This window comes from Gekko japonicus, unplaced genomic scaffold (assembly GCF_001447785.1).
Source record: "Gekko japonicus isolate JY-2015 unplaced genomic scaffold, Gekko_japonicus_V1.1 scaffold3214, whole genome shotgun sequence".
In the NCBI taxonomy this organism is placed as follows: Eukaryota; Metazoa; Chordata; class Lepidosauria; order Squamata; family Gekkonidae; genus Gekko; species Gekko japonicus.
Window position 1 is genome coordinate 63407 of NW_015171599.1, and position 22634 is coordinate 86040.

A 22634-nucleotide genomic window follows, 5' to 3' on the forward strand; every position below is an offset into this window, starting at 1 on the left:
GAACCTTATAGATCTGTGGAGAGTAAGAAATGGCAACAAAAAAGACTATACTTTCTTCTCCGCACGCCATAAATCTTGGTCGAGGATCGACATGATATGGGCCTCGAACTCAATTTTATCAGATGTGGCGGAAGTGGAGATCCTGCCGTCAACCTTCGCAGATCATAATCCTGTGATGTTGGAAATTAATGATACAGCTAGACCTTTTAGATGGATGTCGAAAACGTGGCTGCTGAATAACCAGATATTTGTGAAAGAGTGCAAAGAAGAATTTGAAGCGTTCTTTAAACAAAATATTATACCTGAAACAAATATCAACATTATATGGGATGCCTTTAAAGCCTTTGCAAGAGGAAGAATTATACGTCAGGAAATTTGGGTGAAAAGGCAAAAACAAGCGAAATACAAATATTTGGTTGAAAATATGAAGAAAGAAGAAAGTTACTTGAAGAAGACACCACAATCTGCCCAGTTAAGATTTAGAATTATGACCTTGCAACATCAACTGAATAATCTATTAACACAAGAATTGGGGGAAAAGATAAAATATGCTAAACAACAATTTTTTGAAAAAGGGAATAAACCGTCTCGATGGTTAGCCTACAGGCTGAAGAGAAATAAAGAGAAGAAGCAGATAAAAATGCTACAGAACAAACAAGGAGATAATTGTTTCTCTTCAGAAGAGATGAAAAATATAATAGAGGACTTCTACAAGAATCTATATGCCCAGAAGGAACAAAATATACAAGAAATAGAGAATTTTTTAGATAGCTATAGTAAGAAAAATTTTACAGAACAAAAGAAGAATTTGAACATGCCAATTACTATTGAGGAGATAACCGCGGCCCTTAGGAAATTAAAGACAAAGAAAACACCAGGACCTGATGGATTGCCAACAGAATTTTATCAGATCTTTAGTAAACAAATTCAAAACCCTTTGAAACTAACTATACAGAATATTATTGATAATAGACGTATGCCAAAATCTTGGGAAGAAGCCTTAGTTGCCTTGATACCTAAATAACAAACGGACACAACACAGATAAAAAACTATAGGCCCATCTCATTGCTCAATAATGATTATAAAATTTATGCGACAATTTTAGCGAATAGACTCAAATCGGTTTTACAACAAGTTATCTACAGTGATCAAGTAGGTTTTTTGCCACAACGACATTTAAGAAATAATGTTAGGATATTACTGGATGTGATTGAATTTTATGAAAACCACCCAAGTGAACAATTAGCCCTGCTTTTTCTAGACGCCGAGAAGGCATTTGATAATGTCAGTTGGGAATTCTTACTTAGACAATTTAGACATTGGGACTGTGGAGAAACATTCTATAATATGATACAGACGATCTACTCGCAACAAGAAGCTAAAATAATCTTGACTGATAAAATACAAATATTTAAGGGGACAAGGCAAAGATGCCCGCTGTCCCCTTTATTATTTATTTTGTCGAGGATCGACATGATATGGGTCTCGAACTCAATTTTATTATTTATTTTTGCATTAGAGTTGTTCAATGATATGGTAAGGGCAGAGCCTTTAATTAAAGGCTTAAAGGTGAAAGGCGAACAGTTTAAAATATTGGCATATGCCGATGATTTGGTTTTGATCTTAGAGGAGCCCATTACATCCTTAGTGCACTTAATATACAAATTACAAGTATACGGTCAGGTGGCAGGGTTGAAAGTGAATCACAAGAAATCTAAAGTAATAACTAAGAACTGCTCTAAAGAACTTGAAAAGATGATACACGAAAAAACAGGATTTGTAATAACTAAGAAAACCAAATACCTGGGTATATGGATAACAAATAAGTGTTGCTCCCTATATAATGATAATTATAAGAAACTATTATCAGAAATTAAGAAAGATTTGGAAAGTTGGAGAGGGTTGCAATTATCATTGTTGGGGAGAATTGCTGTTATTAAAATGGCTATTCTACCGAAAGTAATGTTTCTGTTTCAGACAATACCTATTTTATAAAATCAAGAGTTTATTAAAGAGTTAGGTAAGAGCTGTTCTTCATTTGTGTGGCAAGCAAAAAAACCAAGATTTAAGTCACAGCTAATGCAGGTTAGGAAGGAGTTAGGAGGTCTAGCAATGCCGGTTTGGGAATTATACTATAGAGCTGCGGCCCTTGTGTGGGTAAGGGAATGGGCAACACTGAGTAACAGTAGGTTTTTAAAACTAGAAGGTTATGACCTTCCACAAGGGTGGCACGCTACCTTGTGGTACAACAAAGAAAAGAAATATTTTGAATGACATTTTCTGAGAAGAGTTCTGATAATGGTTTGGAGGGATGTTAAATCTAAATATTATAAGAAAATACCAAGATGGGTCGCGCCCCTGGAAGCATTAGAAATACCGTCTTTGTATGTGCATGGGGGAAGCTGCTCCTATGATAGTTTGCTGGATAATGGGAATAATCTAAAAGCAATAGACATCTTGAAAATTCAAAACATTGAGTTGACCTGGTTACAAAATATTCAATTGAAATCAAGATTTAAAGAAGATACAAAAATTGGTTTCTATGGGAAAGTAACAGACCTAGATAAGGCTTGGCTGAAAACGGAAACTCAATCGATTAAAAAACTATATAATATTTTTTTAGAGGGAAAGACGCAGGAAGACGTGGTATGGGCCAGTTGGAAAAGCTGGAACAAAGACTTAGGATATGAGATAGATCAACGTAAATGGCTACAAATATGGGAGACAAATATAAAGATTACACGGGCCACACCTTTTAAAGAAAACATCTATAAAGTAGTACATAGGTGGTACTTATACCCTTCAAGATTGGCAAAGTATGGTAATAATGTGACAAACATCTGTTGGAAATGTCATAGAAATATCGGCACATATTTCCACATGTGGTGGATTTGTCCCAAAGCTAGGAAATTTTGGGAGGAGATTAGAAAATGGATAACAGAGATTATGGAGCTGACAATACCATTAAAACCAGAAATTTTTCTCTTAAACATTATTCCCGATTTAGGGGGGAAAGAAGGGAAAACGCTCCTACTTTATTGTATAACTGCCGCTAGAATATGTTATGCCAAATACTGGAAAACGGAGAAGATTCCAGATAAGTTAGAAGTCATTCAAAGATGGTTCGACGTCGCGGAAATGGATAAATTGTCAAATGCATTAAATGGAAAAGATGAGGTAATATATAATGAGAAATGGAAAAGATTAATTGAATGGAAATTTAATTAATGTCCAGGAGAATAGAAATTCTTAGGAGGAATACTTAAAGGCTGTATGCTCGTCTTTGTGAATACTTATCGATCTGTTTTTATACTGTATGTTGGGTGTGGGTGTCTGGGGAAAACTAATAAAAAACTATTAAAAAAAATCTGGCTGAGGGTCTGGAGGCTGTGGTGGGATGGTTAAAAAAGAATGGGCTGAGATTGTGTCCAATGAAGCCAGAGGTTCTGTGACTGGATTGGAATCTAGGCTTCCAGCTTTTGATGGGATGCCATTGATACTACTGTACATCAGGAGTCTGGGTGTGATTTTGGATGTCTCCTTAACTATGGAGGCCCAGGTCACACACATTGACAGGCTGGTATTTTTCCATATTTGCCAAGCTCGTCAATTGGTTCCTTTCTTGCTGTGCCCCGACATAGCCACAGTAATCCATGCAACGGTCACCTCCAGGCTTGACTACTGCAACTCACTCTATGCTGGTCTACCCTTGAGACTGACCTGGAAACTCCAGCTGATCCAGAATGCAGTGGTGCAGGTCCTGATGGGAACGTCACAGATGGCGTTCAACCTGTCCTGCACCAGCTATACTAGCTTCCAGTGGAATACCAAGTCAGGTTCAAGGTTTTGGTATTGACCTTCAAGGCCTTGAGTGGTCTGGGACCTATGTATCTGTGGGATCATCTCCTCTGTTATGTCTTCAGGAGAGCTTTATGCTCTGCAGATAACAACCTGCTGGTGATCCCTGGTCCCAAAGATGTCCAGCTGTCCTTGACCAAGACCAGGGCCTTTTTGGTCCTGGCTTTGACCTGGTGAACTCTCTTCCTAATACCACCAGGGCCCTGTGGGATCTTATGCAATTCCACATTGCCTGTGTAATGTATGACTCCGACCGCGTGCGAGGCTGGTCTCCACGCGGTCATGAAAAACCTCTGAGCTTCGCTCCCAGGGACAATGGCCCTTGCGGATCCTATCCCGCACCAATCAGTGGGATAGGCTCCCGGCCGAGAGCCCATGGAACTCTCGGCTACTGTAAATAGCCTATCACTGGTGTGGGGGTGTTTGGGTGTGGGGATTGTTGCACATATAAGCCGACCTGCGAGCCGGGAAACTTGTCTTGTTCTTTCCTGAAATCACTAGTAAGTCTCAGTACTTTTCACTGGCAATGAAGATGGGATTCTACCTCCCATGAACAATGAGCATCGCATCGCAGCCGGTACCGAGACTACAGCACACCGCTCCACATCATGCCCCACTTCTCCGGTTGCCGATCCTCACACCATGCAGCGCTCCGCTGACTCAGAGCACAGCAACGCAACGCTCTCCGCTCCATCTGTTGCCGCCACGTGGAGTCGTTAAAGATGGCCGTTCCCCAGGAGAGCATCGTTGCATTCGACATCACCCACCCCACACAATGGGGCACATGGCTCGAGATTCTGGAGAACCACTTCGCCTGCCTTGGCAAAGCGGACGCTGGTATGAAGAACTGATCTCTGGCATCTGGAAAGCAGTTGTAATTCTGAGTGATCTTTAGCCCTCACCTGGAGATTGGCAACAATGGTTTCCCCCAACAGGCATTAAGGGGAAATGTATTTTACCTCAGAACACATTTTACCTCAGAACAGCAACAGCAAACTGTTTCGAATGTTAGAGACAAAGGCCAATGAGGCCGCATATGCAAACAACCTGTGTTCCGAGGCAAAGGCCAATCAGGCCACATATGCAAATGACCCTCTGTGTTCTGACTGGCTATGGGGGGAGAGGAACAGGAAACTGTTTAGAATGTTGGGAGGCAGGACTCAGGCAATGCAGCCAGTGGATAGGGAGACCCTCTGATTTGGGAGCATGTTGGAATGTTCAGGAGAGTCCATGACCAAAACGGAATTATATATAAGAAGAGATGGGGAAACCTTAACACAGATAAACTCAGAACTGAGTAAACAGACAGTGAAGAGCTTTAAATTCACCAAATGTTTATACCCCACAGTCTGAGCCAACCATTACACTATTTTCTGTAGAAAGGTGGTGTACTATGTAATCATCATCTAAACAGCTGTTATGTCTGTAAGCCCATACAACACACAAAGGAAGAAAAAAAATTAATTTTGAAGAATATTCTAAAAAATTTAGCTACATGCTAAATTCACAGTGTAAAATTCTAGCATGAAGGGAGCGGCAGAAGCACTGGCACTGAATTTTGAAATGCTTCCCTTGCAAAATTTAGTTAATAAATACGCAACACATCACCTGTGAATAGAATCCTATAAATGAGATTTCTATACATTTCTATAAGTGAGTATCCTATAAATCAACAGACACAACAAGTATCAGAGTTGGAAGTTAAAAAAAACCCTGAAATATTTGGGAACAGCATCTTGTGTAAGGCTGCTGATCACATAAAAATGTAAGCATTATTTCCCCAATAGGTGCATGAATATTGGGCAAATTGCATGTATTTAAGTATTTATACGTAACTGACTGCTTATAGTTGATGGAGGCCATTAGTATGAATCTGGTTATGCATTCCTGAAGCCCAACCCCAGCCTCCACCAGGTGAATTACCACAAGGACCAATGTTCAATCTATGCCTAAAGGATTAAAGTACTGTGGTGAAGCCATAACTTCCTTAATACTTAATCCAGCCTCACAGTATGCACTGTATAGGAGCCAAGAGGGAGAAAGGCGGCTGAAGACACCATTGTTTTCCTGCTCCTAGTTCTACCACGGCAGCCGTGAAAGACTTGGTTCCCTGGTTTGAGTCCAGTAGCATCTCAGAGACCCAACAAGATTTTGGGGGGTATAAGCAAAGGTAGAAGAGTTAGATTTGAATCTTGTAGTACCCTAGAGGGAGCTTTAACTCTCCAAAGCTTGTACCCCTGACATCTTGTTGGTCCGTAAAGTGCTACTGGTCTCACAGCTAGCTGTACCATCGTAGTCCAACGTGGCTCTCCTCTGAAACTTGTTTCCCTGAGAGGAAGAGCCAAGAAAGGGAAGGAACAGGGTGAAGGCATCATGCACCTCCTCCCCCAAGTCTGCTTATATGAAGTCCACTCTGAGCTTTCTCTTTGTTTTGGTAATATTTTATCTGCTTACGTTTTATTTTAAAATTGTTTTTCAGTACCCATGGGGGCAACTGAATTTTACATTTTAAAAAAGTTTTAAAATTTTTATCCATTTCCATTTCACATTGATATCAGTGGGAATCACATTTCTTGCTGTAACTTTTATGGCTGGCCATCCAGTATTGCCATGACATTTTCAACTATTCCACCCCTCGTCCAAAGGATACTCCCTGCCAAGTATCTAGCAGATGAGCCCCACTTTTTTGGGGGTAATTAAACAGACGATGTATTTTTTTATCTGTAACATTATGATACCCTTAAGTTGGGTGAAATGCTCAGGGATTGTACCCCTTCCTGCAATGACCCACCCTGACAGATTTCAGGCAGATAACAGGAATACTCAGTTTTATAAGGCAATTTGAATTGCACAGGCAGAGGTAAATAGCTGGCATCTCTACAGGATAATAGATACCACTTTGTTTCTTAAAAGGACAGTGTGCACTTTACAACTGGGCACTGGCACAAAGACTTGGAATCAGACGGTCAATGGGAGCTTTGTGCCTCCCCGACTCATATGAGCCTTTCCTCAGCATGACTAGGGCACACAGGCGGAAGCAGCAACTGTCTTCCCTCCATACTCTTCCTTCTTAAAGCGTCCCATGAAGCTACTACTTTGTGCACTGCAAAAACTTACGTGTAGCCACAGGATGCTTTAAGGAGGAGAAAACAAGACAGCTGCCACTTCTGCCTGTGAGGAAGAAAGGACTGCATGAGTCTGGGAAACACAAAACTCAAAAGGCCTCATGTCATTGTCTACCAAACATGAGCACTTGGTAACATATGAAGAGGCCAGCAGTTTTGTGTTGTGTGCTTAGCTGTGTCCAGAAGCTATCTTCCTTACGCCTACGAAACAAGGAGTCGTCCATTTGTGTAGTGCAGAAATCTACAAGTCAAAAATTCCTGCTAAACATATTGCAGCATTTATTAAATGTTAGTGTTTTAGTTTTTCCTATGGTAATGTTATGAAATATTAACGAATCACTGGCTGGAGTCAGTAATTACTGGCTGGAGTCAGTGTTATACAAACTCTGTTTTAATGGTGCTGACAACTGGACAGACCGTGAGACTTTCAAGTTATGTTAGGAAAAGAAAGATCAGGAAAGGAGTTGAAGATAGTGACTTCATAGGAAAATTTGAAAGGAAACTTTCCAAACCCAACCTTGGACTGGGAGAGGGAGGGAGAAAAATACTGGGATTTTTAGTGAACTGCTTCAGGCTACTCTAGAGAGTAGAACTGCCACATTAATACCAAAGGCTATGCTTACCATCTATAAATGCTCCAAGGCAGTGGAATAGGGTGCAGCCATTGCAGTGTCCAGTCTTCGGTCGAATCTGCATTTGCATTTTTAAATCAGTTTCATGCTGCTGTGATGTTGTCTTTCTCTATGCTTGTTTGAACATTGTTTGGAGAAGATTCTTTTAAAGCAGTGGGGAGGCGCAATGGCAGTGGAGCCGCCACGAAAGGGTGATAAACATATGCGGACATGCAAAAGTATGCTAGCACTGTTGAGGTGTGAAAACGAAACCAATTGTAGACAGCTTTTTTGAAGACGGAGTCAGAAGGCTGGGACACCGGTGGGAAAGACAAATGCAGATTCGACCTTCTCCTCTATTGTGCCTTCACCCACTCTACTTTTACATGCTGTAGGACAGTTAAGGGAGTCCTCCTGCCAGCAGAAGAGGCTCAACGATGGGATCCACCTTGGAGTTACAGTAGCTGCTTCTGTATTTTTAGAAGTGTAGGCTCATTTTTGGAGTGAAGGCTCCGCTATCCTACTTCTGTAGCCATCAATTCTACATTATGGCAACAAGACCCTGAGCATAATGACTAATTTGTGATGTGTTTAGAGCAGGGGTGTCAAACATGTGGCCAGCACTGAAACTGGCCCTCTCCTGCTTCCAGTTCTGCTGCTGCTGCTGCTGCATCACAGCTTGCTTCGCCAGACTCTCTTAATCACTCCGCCATTTCATGTCCCAACCTGGGTCCTAGACTCAGAACTTTGAGCATGAGATTTCTGTGGTGAATGTCAATAAATCAAAAGTAAGTTTGCAGCTTACGGAGCTAATGTTTTAAGTATGTTTTAATTTTAAGTTGAAAAAAATCTTTGTGTTTGTGTCCTTTATAAAGTTTATATCTCCGCTACCTGGCATTACATTTTATGACACACATGGCCCGATTGAACAAGGTCTCATTTATGTCAGATCTGGCCCTCATGACAAATGGGTTCGACACCCCTGGTTTAGAGGGTGCTAAATTGGAAATGGCAGGACACCAATGCATAAGTACAGGTGAACACTGGCTGTGACTGCTGCATTGCTAGTTCATGGGTATTTGGAACAGATTTTGAAATTATTTATTAACATTCATGCCATACTTTAAAGTATGGCTTTAAGCAAGCCAAGAAACGCACTCTCACACAGGAAGTCAATCCAGACTTATAACAGTATTCTCTTCCAATCTCACACTAGTGAAATTATGATGTTGCTCTTCCTGAATCCCAGAGACATCTTCTGATCACAGATTGCGGGATACTGCTAAGCCACTTAAATCATGTCCAGCTGCAAAAGAAAGCAACATTTTTGGCAAGAAGGCCATCAACTTCAAGCTAAGGCTTACACAGGACAGCTAGAGGTAATGTTTATTAATGGAAAAAATTAGGCAGCTTCTTCAAACTTAAGACAGACCTGTCTGTATATTTGACAAACAGCCTTCCCTGCTAAGCACACATGCCTTCAGGGTGGCTGTACCAATGCAGTGATTAGAGGGGGTTTCAGCCCTGCTCTGTAGTCATGTTGCCTTCAGGGTAGAGGGTTGGGCCCAGGGAGGGAGCACCCCCCACCCCCGTGCAGGTGTTCCTCCTGGCCTGGGCAGGGGAGTTGGCCCTGGCCAGGAATCAACTTTCCAGTGTGAGTGTTCCCTGGGCCCCAGGCTGGGTGGCAGGTTCTGCCCTGGTCGGTGATCCCATAGCCCTTTAAGGGTAAATGGACCTGGGGAAAGAGCACCACCCATCCCTGTCACCTTCCCAGGCAGGGTGGGAGGCTGAACCCCAACCAATCCTCATGTCAAAAGGGATGGGTGGTTGGCCCCAGGAAGACAGAGGCACCCGCAGCCGTGTGGGTTGTCCCCGGGGAGGTTTTCTGGGAGTTGGGTGCCTGTAGCTGAACCAGTTCTGCTCTGGACTGTCTGAAACCACCACTGGATCAGTCCTCCAGAAATAGTTTCCCGGGGGCACTGGTCTGGGGGGGTCTGCTACTCGGACCCCCCCAGACCCAACAGACATGTGACTTGTGGAGCATATGGAGGGCCACTCCAGGGACGGACTGTGCAAGTTGGAGGCCTCTAGCTCACCTAGGTCAGTTTTGGTTGCTCCCAAACCGGCGGGGGGAACGTCCCATTGAAAAGCATTGTCTCTTTGGGGGTCTGTAGCTCAGCCTCCCCAAAGTCCAAGAGGGACCAAACTTGGTGGGCATATCGAGGAGAGTGAGCTGGAATTATGCTGAGAATCTGCCCCCACCACCACCTGGGGGGTCTTTTCTGCATCCGGACCAATTCAAGAACCAGTTCGTGAACCGGCCGCAGTCCGGTTCAAGAACCAATCTGGGAATGGGGTCAGTTCAAAGTTTATACTTAAAGTTACAAGCAACAGAAATGTGGGACTGGGGAGATGTTACAAAGAGACTCCAGTTTGAAACAACAACCAAGCAAACAGAACAGTTCATTAAGAGTCGTTGAAGACCACTCATAACCAATGAAGATGGGCACAGCAGGATTAACATAAGCTGTAGTGTGAAACATAATAAGCAAAACTAATAATTAGCATCTTTAACGAGTGAGCCACATAATGAGTCAGTAATCCCAAGCCCTTATCGCGTCTTGGGGAGAAAGTTTTGATCTCTTAATGAATCCTACTTCAGTGCATTCATGTTGGACTCTCCATGTGAAACTTTTTTGCAGGAAGGAGTATAATAACCCTCCTACTGATTTGAAGGTTACTGTGCTTATTGGATTCTCTTCCTCTACAGAACATCACATGCACTTTTCTCTACCGAACTTTGTTCTCCCACCTCCAGGGGACCTGCCCCATCACTGATTTCCAAGTTAAAACTATGGGGAAAAAATGTTTTTTTACACATTAGAAGAGTGGCCTAAGGGCTGGATCTGATCCATGGGCTGTCCTGCCCTACAATATTAAAGTACGAAAAACCTCCCACTGGCATGGGTGTTGATGGCCCACATTTCATCCTCCTATGCAATCCAGTTGCTTCCCATAGCCATGAAAGATTTCTTTAAAGTACTTACAAGATCATCAACATCTCCACCTTCATCTGCCACTGGTGAAATTTCCATGGACTTTTCTTTGGGAGCAAGGAACTGCAAATAAAATTCATAATAATTCAAATCAAATACAACCTCTAGCAGGGTACTCTTCGAAAACAGCATTAAAAAGTACAGTGCTAGAGTTATATCAAGGGTCATCATCATTAAATTAAAAAGTACAGTGCTAGAGTTATATCAAGGGTCATCATCATTAACTTTATGCATTCAGTGTGTTCGGCAATATTATGTGTTTTTTAATGGGGAGGGAATAGACCATTGCATCAGTTGGTATGCATGCCTTAAGACAATCAATGAAGGATAATTTAGCCTATCATAAATAGCTATATTAAGCAAGCACTAACATCCAATAGGACCAAGTTCAGTCTAATTGTAAGGATGACATCTGGCCTTCATTGATAAGCAATGAAAGCTATTCTCAGAAAGAACCCATCTACTCTTTCCTTCGTCACTTGTGGATGAAGCACACCAGGCACTTTATCCTGCCAATGCTGAAAAAGGGAGAGCAAACGTGTATGGAGAGCTCCATGAGTGGATTGCAGCTATCTGACCTGATTCAATGATTTACCCCAATGTGCAAGATTCCATGTGATTTATTTTTGCACCACACATAAGATGTAGACACATCTGTTGCGGGGTGTGTGTGTGTGTGTGTTATTCGTCCAGTGCTTGGGAGTAGGAATCAGATCATTTAAGGCTTTATCTAAACATCTAAAGAAAGTGTCCCCAAGGTGGTCCCTGTGGGCTCATGGCAGCTACTGTGGCCTTTCCTGGAACCACCAAGTGTTTCGAGAAAGCAGGCAGGGCCAAGTGGGGCTTTTCTTCAGCAAGGCTTCTGATTGGCTGTGCAGATTTTTAAAATGTTGCTTTGGCAACAGCTGTCATCACAGCACAAGGATCTTCACTGGGTGACCAAAGGTAAGCTGCGGCAGCCATTTTGTGGCTGGCTCTGCCTTCAGCAGCAGCCATTTTGTGGCTTTGCCCACCAGACTGTATCATCATTCCAAAGGCTGTATTGTAATGTTTACTGCTTTGTGTTTTACTTTTTTCCGTATTGATTTTTGCTCAGGACCTTTGGTCAGAGGAGCATGACAATAAAGGAAAGGACAATAGAATATTAATGATGTTCCCATCCATATGTAAAGAACAGAAATTGGTGCAGGGAGAAGAGAGAACCTCACAACACTGGATATGAAATTGTATCTTCTTCAGTAATAGAAGGTCTGAGTGCCGGATATAGTTTCATTAAACATAAATCTCATCAGATAACACAAACAATTAAAACCAAACTCAGTGGCACATGAAGAATGTAGGGATAAAAATAGCCGACAGGCTATTGTTCTGTCACAAAAAACATTCTTGCCAAGAAATACTACGATTTCTAAAATTTGGGAAGAAAAACTATCTGGGCAACTAATAAAAACACTAGTTTTTAATCAGAGTTCTTACTGTCTTATATAAAAACACTCTAATAATTATTTTTCTTTTTATAAATGCTATTCTCTAAGCAACGCAAGTAAGGGTAACAAACAAATCAGACACTCATTACATGTATTTATTTTGATACTTATACTCTCCTTTTCTCCCCAAAAGACACTCAAGGCAGCTTACAACACTAGAATCATAGAATGACAGAGTCGGAAGGGGCCCTACAGGCCATCTGGTCCAACCCCCTGCTCAATGCAGGATCAGCCTGACAAGGGTTTCTCCAGCCGCTGCTTAAAGGCTGCCAGGGAGGGGGAGCTCACCAGCTTCCTAGGCAGCCGATTCCACTGTTGCACAACTCATTGTTCTCCTCTCCTCCATTTTATCCTCACATCAACTATTCTGTGAGGCAGGTTAAGCTGAGACAGACTGACTGGCCCATGGTCACTCGGTGAGTGGACATCTGAACCTGGGTCTCCCAAAGTCTAGTCTGGTACTTGTCAGCTATAGCTGCCATAAGTGTATATGTGTTTCTAATTGCTTTGCATTCCTTCCCATGCGTTTAATTGCTTCTGTGCTGTAACAGGTATCTCTCAAGGTCACTGGAGGAGTTGGTGTGTCTAGGTTTTGTGGGAAGCTTTCGACTTTCCCTGCTTTCCCAGCTTTGCAGCCGTTAGAGAATCTGCCAAATGCCGCGCGCGGGAGCCCATCTAATTGGGTAGCTGTTTTGGGGGGGGGGGCATACGAATGCCCTATATCCTACTATGCGCATAGGTAACCCGCCATTCCTAACAGTGTTCATGTTACTGCATCTATGGCTTTTCAATAAAAGTAAAACCTTCCTAGAAGCGTGTACTTCATTGTCTTGCTGTGGATCCTGACAGTACTCTAACCACTATACTACACTGGCTACACAAGTGTTATGAAATATAACGGCTGCATTTGACCATACACAAATTGATTCCTCATACATTTTATTATGGCCTTTGGCACCCATCACAACCTGGGAGTGGTCTTTCACCCATCTCATTCTAAACCATTAATGTATCATACAAAATCCACAGAACAGAAGAATGTATGTTGTTTTTTTACTCCCTCCAAAAGGCCACCAAGTTCACTTAAACTTCCAGCTCAATATGAACAGGAAATTAATTTAGCAGACAAGTACTACTTTCACCCTAGCCTGCAAAATAAGGAAAATCAAACTGCATTTTGGTTACCATTTTACCATCCAATGGCTGCAAGGGAACACTGTAATATAGCTTATGCGTAATGGTTAACTTAAAGTTGCTTGGATATTGTGGTTTGCAAAGGTTATTGAGCAGAGAAGATTGCACAGTCCCAACACATGCCTATATCTGACTTCCCAATCATTATGGATGTAATACTATTATAATACATGTGATATTGAAGTAAAAGGAAGTTGTTAATTTTTTCCCCACTGGAAGAAATCCCATTTTACATAGTTAATGACGTAGATTAGGCAGCTGGTTCCCTATCGCTCCCTCCAGGACTTGACTACAGTGACCCATGCAATGGTCACTTCCAAGCCTGATTACTGTAACTTGCTTTTCTATACTATAACTTGCTACCCCTGAAGCTGACCCAGAAACTCCAGCTAGTTCAAAATGCGGTGCCGTGCCTGGTGACTGCGATTTCTGTGTGGGCATGCATTCAGCCGGTGCTACGCCAATTGCACTGGCTACCGATCGAGTACTGGATTACTTTCAAGGTGTTGGTATTGACCTTTAAAGCCCTATGCGGCCTGGGACTGACGTTTCTGAGGGACTGCCTCTCCCCATATGTGCCCCAGAGAGCCTTACACTCGGTGGACCAGCATTTGCTGGTTGTCCCCAGCCCAAAGGGCATCCGCTTCGCTTTGAGAAGGAGCAGGGCCTCTTCTGCCCTTCGCCCTGGTTTTAATGTGCTCTCATCTGAGATCAGGGCCCTGCAGGACCGACTGCAGTTCTGCAGGGCCTGTAAAACGGAGCTCTTCCGCCAGGCCTCTGGGTGAGGCAGCGGGCGCCCAGCTACTCGGCCCCTCTTGCTGAAGCTCTCCGTCTTTATACAGTACAGACTAAGAAGATCTACCGTTTCTGGGCTACGGCTGAGCTGTTCCAGTCATTTGAGACCATTACACTTCTGTATTAATAGTGCTACCTTTTTTAAATTATGTGTTTTTGTTTCATTGTTTTAACTGATTATTATGACTTTTTAAAATGATTGTAAAATTGTTGTTGTGATCTGCCCTGAGAGCCCGCTTGTGGGGAGGGCAGAATATAAGTTGAATGAATGAATGAATGAATTGTTCTTTCTGAAAGTTACATATTTCCTCAGAGGTCCCCAAAGTGGCATCTGGTGCTAAATTAGATGTAAACACATCAGAGTCTTGAAGACACTGGAGATGAAGAATTGCTTGGCAGCAGAATGAGGCTTTTTTATTTCCTACCAAGAAACTGCTGCACATCAGCAGTTGATTTTTCCCCTTCCTTTCCTGACAAGATCTGTTCTACATTTCTGCAGAAGCAAAATTATACACATATCTGTTGTGCCAAAATCTATTACCTTCCTCAAAACAATGACAGAATGCACCTGGCAGGTCTGTTCTTTTAACACCATCTCTCTCTGTGCTTTCCCCATCTACACTGCCTTTGAGTGAATGATTTTCTGAATGAAAGCGATTAAGAAAGAAAGGTCTAGAACTTGCAGCAAACTGAGGTGGGAATGATATGGCAGAAGGGAACATACCACTTCAGACTGCAAGCATGGAATCTAATTTTTTTTAATGCTCCCATATATAAAAAGCATACAGTAAGCTAACATACATACAAAGGGAGGATGTTTTAGTATGTCCTTCTTGCTAATGCACTAATATTTTCTTTTGCTTTCTAGGTGTTTTAAAAAATATCATGGACTATTCAAACAATTATCCCTCACAACTGCAGCCTCCTGCAATATCATTAGGTCTAGAAGGAAGGCAAGAAAAGAGGCAAGGCTTTCTTCCAAACAAAAACAATAAAGTGCTGGCCTTGAACTGAAGAAGAATTTTTACTTCTATGTCTCCCTATCAATCCCCAGAAGCAACAGCGTTACAATTTGCTACTTTCCTATGGTGAGCAGAGCATTTGAGTAGCAAATACACGGAGGAACAGGATGGTGTTAGACACAACACCCCATCACCCTGTTTTCCCACTTGAGATACCAATTTTTTTAAGGACAGACAAGGGAGAAATCAAGCTGCATGTATAGTTAACATGAAAGAGAGAGACAGCATGTGCACACAGACTTATGGCTATGCTGGATTTTAATGGAGGTTTTACATCATATTGATGCATTTAGTGTATTTTCATGCTTGTTTAAAAAAGACATTTTAACAGTATCATTTTATGGCTGTAAACTACATCAGAAGCAGTATGCTGAGAGGAAGCCTGAAAATATTTTAAGTAAATAAGGTCTGCAAAGGATGCGTTCGAGTCTGTCTTTGGGAAATGCCACGGTATGTCGTGTTTCATAACACACTCTCAATTTTCTTTTAATTGTTAAATTGTAACAATTAAGGGCTTATGGTTATATTATGGTTGTCACTTGAAGGTAGGATTAATTCTTCTGTGTAGTGGGTTTTATATTATCAGACTTGTATGGATGAGTTTACCTCATGATTGTGGCATATTATAAAAATAAAGATTAATTACTAATAGGGATGGGCACACACTGGTTCAAGGGCCAAAATCTGGCGCGAACATGGCCTGGTTTGTAGTCCCCGAACTGACGTTTGGGGAAGGTGTCTTCCCCGAACATTTACAGGACTTTTGTTCTGTTTGGTTTGGCTGTTCAGACTATTTCAGCCTAACAGCAGACGGGAGCACAGCTGTGAGCCACTGAGCCCATCCATTTCAACCCCCCCCCCCTTCAAAGCAGGAGGAAACGAAACAGAGGGGTTAAATGGCTGCCAGACACTTAACTCTTTCTAAGCAATCTCCCCCTTTCTCCTGGCTGTGGCTACTTTGGTTTGGGCCCACCCTGAACTGGAATTTTTGAGTTCATGTCCATCCCTAATTACTGATGAGGTGAAAACACCCCAACTTGTATTGCCACCTGGGAGCCTCCTCACAAAACCCTTTGATCATGTAAACTAGGCCTTGGTTTAGGACATCTTTAAGAAGATCATTTTTTCCAATCCTGTTTACTATTTCTTATGCTTCCAGTACAGTTCTGTATTTAAGTGTGTTAATCTAGTAATGGTCTTCCCCCTTTCCAGAGGTGGGACCCATCATTAGCCTCGAGGTGGTAGCATGGGAACCGCAGAGATGGAAATACACGGTAGGAAGTAACACAACATCAGTCATATGATAGGAACAGGAGGAGACAGAGTTATACCCTCACTGGTGAGGAGAGGGCTCCACATTGCAAGTGCACACTGGAGGAGCAACTGATATGAGTAGCTGGCCAGGAAGGGGGAGAACACAAAGGGAAACAGAGGAGCTTGTGTTGGGAGGGCCATGAAACCTGTCCTAGCTAGAATTGGTTTCTCTTCACCAATGAGTGTTCTTGCCGCGCTGTCCTGTTCCTCTCAGTATGTGCAAAGAGAGGCAGGAAACATAGTGCCCTTGCTCTCAACACATGGGCACTAGCAAAAGCTCCGAACAAAAGGGAGGGGGCTGGCTGTTATATAGGGCCTTGTGACCTGGCAGGTAGGGCTATGCAACCCATCTAAGGATCACAACCTATGGACTGAAGATCACTGTACAACATGTTTAATAGGTAAGAGAGGGGAGTTTGTTCTAATGAAATATTTGAAGTCAAAGTTTGCCAGAGTTAAGGAATGTAGGTTAGCAGGTTGGCTTATGATCCTCAATTTCATCCTATACGTGGTGATCTCCAGTTTAACAGAAAGAGAAGGGAAGGGGATCATGTGGACCCATGGGATATCTTAGAATGGTGACAAATTAGGTGCCATAAGATGCATCTGTATCAATATATTCCTGTATTCAGATTGCACCAAACTGAAAGCATAGAAAACATTGTTTGATTAAATTCTGGTTTAGCGTTGTGTCTGAATGCAAGCTGTCCAACAAACTATATTGTGTTGAAACTAGGGCTCTAAGCCATGGTTTGCATCTACCTTCTGGTTCTCACTAACTGTAGTTACGTTTTTTGAATGTGGAAATTCTACTTTCTTTAATAGCACTGCTCCTCTCATCCTCCCGCTGAGATCTGCTTCAGCTACCAAGTCTCAGCAGGTCCTTGTTCCTTCTCACTTGCTGCCAGTTCTCTGTGTCTCTTTTCCATCATAAAAGAACTTGGGATACCCAGTGAAATTGATGGGATGGGCAAAAAAAAAGCGGCAGACCCGGTCCCGGCGGACCCCCCGGCATCGGCTGTTGCACAGGCCCTTGCTGAGGCGGTCCCGCCGGCGGCTGGACAGGCACCTGCGGCGCGGGAACTCCCGGTACTTGCAGCGGAGGTCCCGTCGGCGGCTGAGCAGGCACCTGCGGTGCGGGAACTCCCGGTGCAGGGACAACTTGTTGCTGCGCGGCGTGTGCGTCAAGGAAATTAGCCATTCTAACGTCCATCATTCCCGGCAGAGCTTCCATTACATCCTGGAATGTCCTCAACAAGTCCCTCACCGAGTATTCCAGTTCTGCCAGTCGTTCCCCGGTGGTTTCCTCCGGGATGGGGTCCCGAGGTCGATAGTCCGGGGGTGGGTCATAGTCCTCTTCCGTTTGGAAGGCTCCGGTGCCCTCCTCATCCTCTGCGTGGCCTCGCGGCCCCGATGGCTCGAACATCCACTCCTCGAGGTCTTGCTTGGAACTCCCCTTCTCCGAGGTAGTCCCCGGCTCCGGGAACAATCCCTTGTCAAACAGACTCTCACGTAATCCGCTCCCCCGACGGGAGTACACCTCTCGGGTGCCCTGAGTGTTGTACATAGTCCAGTCATCCTGCTGTTGAGTCTTCCGCGGACCCCAGTGCGAAGGGGTCGGAGGCGGCCAAGACAGATGTGCAGGCAGGCGGGGAATCGTTCCCCCCATGGCACCCTCCACCGAGGCTGCAGTCGTGAACACCAAAGGAGCGGAGGTATGTGGGACCGATCCTGAGTCCCCCTCCGTGTTAAGTAGATTTCCCTCAGTTCCGCTCATGATCTTGCCAGATTCGGAACGATAGGAGAAAGAGAGTTCTAACAATATGTTGGATCCCCAAGCATCGAGAATAAATCCACGTTTTCAAGAAAAGCAAAATTTATTTCAAAGCGTTGAAGACATACTCAAACACGTTCTTTGTTAGAACTGGGGATACACAGTTAGGTCAAGCATAATAAAGGAAATTCAAACAGATACAGATCCAATGAATAGCATTCCCGCTGGCGGGCTAATGAAACGGTTGCGCGCCCAGTCCATGGGAACCAGGCAGAACATCAGACAAAACACAGGTGCAGTACTCATGAGAAAAGCAATAGGCAAGCATTACAGCATCTTCTCCCCCACACAACCTCCAGCAGTTATCTTGTGCATTCCAACGCAGGAGCAGGATGATAGAAAACAAGCCGGGTGCAACAGGGAAAGGATATGTACACAGAGGTCACAGAAAACAGAATGGCAGCTTGCTGACAGGGTCACAACCTATGGGCTGAAGATCACTGTACAACATGTCTAATAGGTAAGAGAGGGGAGTTTGTTCTAATGAAATATTTGAAGTCAAAGTTTGCCAGAGTTAAGGAATGTAAGTTAGCAGGTTGGCTTATGATCCTCAATTTCATCCCATACGTGGTGATCTCCAGTTTAACAGAAAGAGAAGGGAAGGGGATCATGTGGACCCATGTAATAGGTAAGAGAGGGGAGTTTGTTCTAATGAAATATTTGAAGTCAAAGTTTGCCAGAGTTAAGGAATGTAAGTTAGCAGGTTGGCTTATGATCCTCAATTTCATCCCATACGTGGTGATCTCCAGTTTAACAGAAAGAGAAGGGAAGGGGATCATGTGGACCCATGGGATATCTTAGAATGGTGACAAATTAGGTGTTTTGCATAGCAATCAAGGTGCCATACGGATATCTTAGAATGGTGACAAATTAGGTGCCATAAGATGCATCTGTATCAATATATTCCTGTATTCAGATTGCACCAAACTGAAAGCATAGAAAACATTGTTTGATTAAATTCTGGTTTAGCGTTGTGTCTGAATGCAAGCTGTCCAACAAACTATATTGTGTTGAAACTAGGGCTCTAAGCCATGGTTTGCATCTACCTTCTGGTTCTCACTAACTGTAGTTACGTTTTTTGAATGTGGAAATTCTACTTTCTTTAATAGCACTGCTCCTCTCATCCTCCCGCTGAGATCTGCTTCAGCTACCAAGTCTCAGCAGGTCCTTGTTCCTTCTCACTTGCTGCCAGTTCTCTGTGTCTCTCTTCCGTCATAAAAGAACTTGGGATACCCAATGAAATTGATGGGATGGGCAAAAAAAAATTTTTTTTTAAATGTAGAATTCACTATCAGTGGGACTCATGTATCTTCGAGACCGCCTCTCCAGGTATACCCCCCAAAGAGCACTATGCTCCACAGAAAAGAACTTACTTGCGGTTCCCAGCCTGAGAGACATCTGGCTGCCCTTGACTGGGGCCAGGGCTTTTAGTGCCCTAGCCCCAACCTGGTGGAACTCTCTGCCAAGTAACACCCATGCCCTGCGGGACTTAACGTGGTTCTGCAGGGCCTGTAAGGCAGAGATGTCCTGCCAGGTTTTTGGGTTGAGGACACTGACAGCATCCATCTGGCTGGACCGCTTACCTCTTACCACGTGATCCCCCCCCCCCCCCCGCGTAGGGCAGTGGCACAATGAGCAGCCCTTGGTGCCATCTAATTAAGTTGCTTACTGTGATTTTATTGTATTATTAATGTTTTAATCTTAATTTAGCATGATTATTTAGTATGATTATGGTTGTTTTATTTATCATTGTACACCACCCTGACCCCTGTTTACAGGGAAGGGCAGTATAAAAACTGAACGTCTGAGTGTTGTCGGAAGTTCTGAGTCTGTTGAAAGCCTTACTCCCATCCCACAAGCAGAAGGTTCCTGACCTTAAAAAACTACTCTAATACCAGTACCTCTTTGGCGTCTTCCACTGTCACAGAGCTTCCTTCAGCTTCTTCTTCGGTAATCAAGGAGATGCCATCTAAGAATTGCCAGATTACACAGTATCACCATTTCATAAATTTTCTCTTCATGTTAGGCATGGAATGGAATTGACCAGAGTTCTATGGCCTTAAAACAGCATAAGAGCTTTTTTGAGGACACCACTAAGTACCATGATATAAGTAACACACCCCTTAATGTAAGATGTTATAATCTATCAGATAGTCTTCCTCTCCTAGCAGTTACTCCAAACAGCCTGACTGATTCAGAAGACTGAACTATCTCAAACTGGAACTTAATGGCTTCTAAAGAAACGCAGACTTCTTTAAGTCTACACACTAGCATATACATACACAAGTTATAAACATTCCACAGCCCAGGGATTTTTTTAAAAATTAAAAAACTGTAAGAAATATTTTCTGAACCAACCGAGTGTACACAGAATCCTTAAGACACAAAACTCTGTTACTGAGAACAAATGTTCAAAATATTATGCAGCTAGAATTATGCTGACCTAGCTAAATGCGCAGAAAAAAAGAACAAGACTGGAGGTTAGCAGTTGCTATGTTAATTATTTCACAGATAGGGTTCTTGTAGAGAAAAAATTAAATTACAATGGCCTTCCTGAGGCAATGCATACAGTGTGAAATGTGCAACCTCAGGGTATATAGTAACTATTTCCAGTGAGCTATTTCCATACAGTTTCACAGAACCTTTGGGAATTTCTTGTCTTTTTCTCTTCAGTAATAGCAGTATTTCTAGACTTAAACAAATTGATTCCATCCCCAAGTTGGAAATCTTGACGTAGTTACACAAAAGAAGAAAAAGAGGTTGGAATTATACCCCGCCCTTCACTACCCAAAGGTGTCTCAGAGCGGCTTACAAACTCCTTTCCCTTCCCCTCCCCACAGCAGACACTCTGTGAGGTAGGTGGTGCTGAGAGAGCTCTTGACAGAAACTGCTCTTTTTCAAGGACAGCTCTTATCAGAACTACGGCTTGCCTAAGGTCGTCCAGCCAGGTGCAAGTGAAGGAGTGGGGAATCAAACCCGGTTCTCCCAGATTAGAGTCCGCGCACTTAACCACTACACCAAACTGGCTCTCAAAAACTGTTGAAGGTGGTTGACGTGCCCAGCTCTTGCTAACAAATGGCATAATAATCAAATTAAAAGGTAAGTTGCCACCTAGGTAGCGTTATTCTTGGCTTTGTGGAATAACTGAGCAAACAACAGACAGTCAAATATTTGCCCAGTATGCTACCCGGTAGGAGTGTGCAAGGAAAACAATATATTTTTTTTACGGATTTGGGTATAAAAGAGCCAAATTCATTCGGCATTCTGGAATATTCGTGAATACCAGTATTGGCATTGTATTTGGATTCGGGAAATATTCGGTAATACCAATATATTTGGCACCATTATACCCTATGGGGCCATTATACTCAATACTCTTAAAGTATATTCAGTGGGCTGGGGGAGAGGGAATTTGAGGTAGAAGCACCAGATTTTCAGTGTAGCTGCTGAAGCCTCTCCCCAAAAGAACTTCCAAGGTTAAAAAAGATTGGACCAGGGGGTCCGATTCTATGGGCACCCAAAGAAGGTGCTCCCTTCGTCCATTGTTTCCAATGGGGGAAAATAGCAAGGCAATACAAGCTCAGAAGAATGTCCCAAAGAATCTCTGCAGTAGAACGTGAAGTGTGTCTAAGGGGGCGGGGGGGGGGGGATGTCTGCAAGGCCAGCAGCAGAACCAGTGCAATGTGACCAGCAGAACCAGTGCTACTGTGGCAGTGCCCAAATCCAACAGGACTAAGGTCATATCTGAGAACCTCTGAAGTGAGGGGGAGCATTTCTGCAAGGACAGCAGAACCAGTGCAATGTACTAGTGTTCAGCAGCAGAACCCAGTGCCAACCTACTAAAGCCCAGCAGTACAAGCCAGTGCCATTGTGGCAAATGCCAGGACAGCTCAACAGGACCAATTTCAAGCACAGTATCCAAGCAAGGGGAGGAGGTTGCAGGACAGCGGAACCAGCGCAGTAGTGACTGCCCAGCAGCAGACCCAGTGCCAACCTACTAGTGCCCAGCAGCAGCACCCTGTGGCATTGTGGCAAATGCCAGCTTAACAGGACTGATGTCAAGCACAGAATCACAATCCAAGTGTGTGTGTGTGTGGGGGGGGCTGTAGGACAGCAGAACTCAGGGCCAATTTACTAGTGCCCAGCAGCAGAACCCAGAGCTATTGTGGCAAATGGCAGTTCAACACTACTGGGCTTCTGCATACTGGGCTGGCCTTGGTTCAGGTGGGCTAGCAAAAGTGTCTGCCCATCTTGCACTTTTGAGTGTTCTGCTGGGCTTCTACCAAAAATCTTTTTAAACCCCCCCCCCGCTGGGATTCTCTGGTGTGACATTGGTT

The 22634-nt window shown here is 43.4% G+C and overlaps 1 protein-coding gene across 1 annotated transcript in view; it reads right to left on the reverse strand.

Annotated features, from left to right (window-relative positions):
* Positions 1 to 8554: 8554 nt before the first annotated feature.
* Positions 8555 to 22634, reverse strand: part of XRCC5 (X-ray repair complementing defective repair in Chinese hamster cells 5) — a 67772-nt gene continuing 53692 nt past the window's right edge. The window contains exons 20-22 of the mRNA XM_015419897.1: positions 20199 to 20266; positions 10643 to 10714; positions 8555 to 8901 (exon numbers count right to left, since the gene is read on the reverse strand). Of these exons, the coding sequence (XP_015275383.1) occupies positions 8887 to 8901; positions 10643 to 10714; positions 20199 to 20266 (155 nt within the window). The 3' untranslated portion in view covers positions 8555 to 8886. The remainder of the gene's footprint in view (positions 8902 to 10642; positions 10715 to 20198; positions 20267 to 22634) is intronic.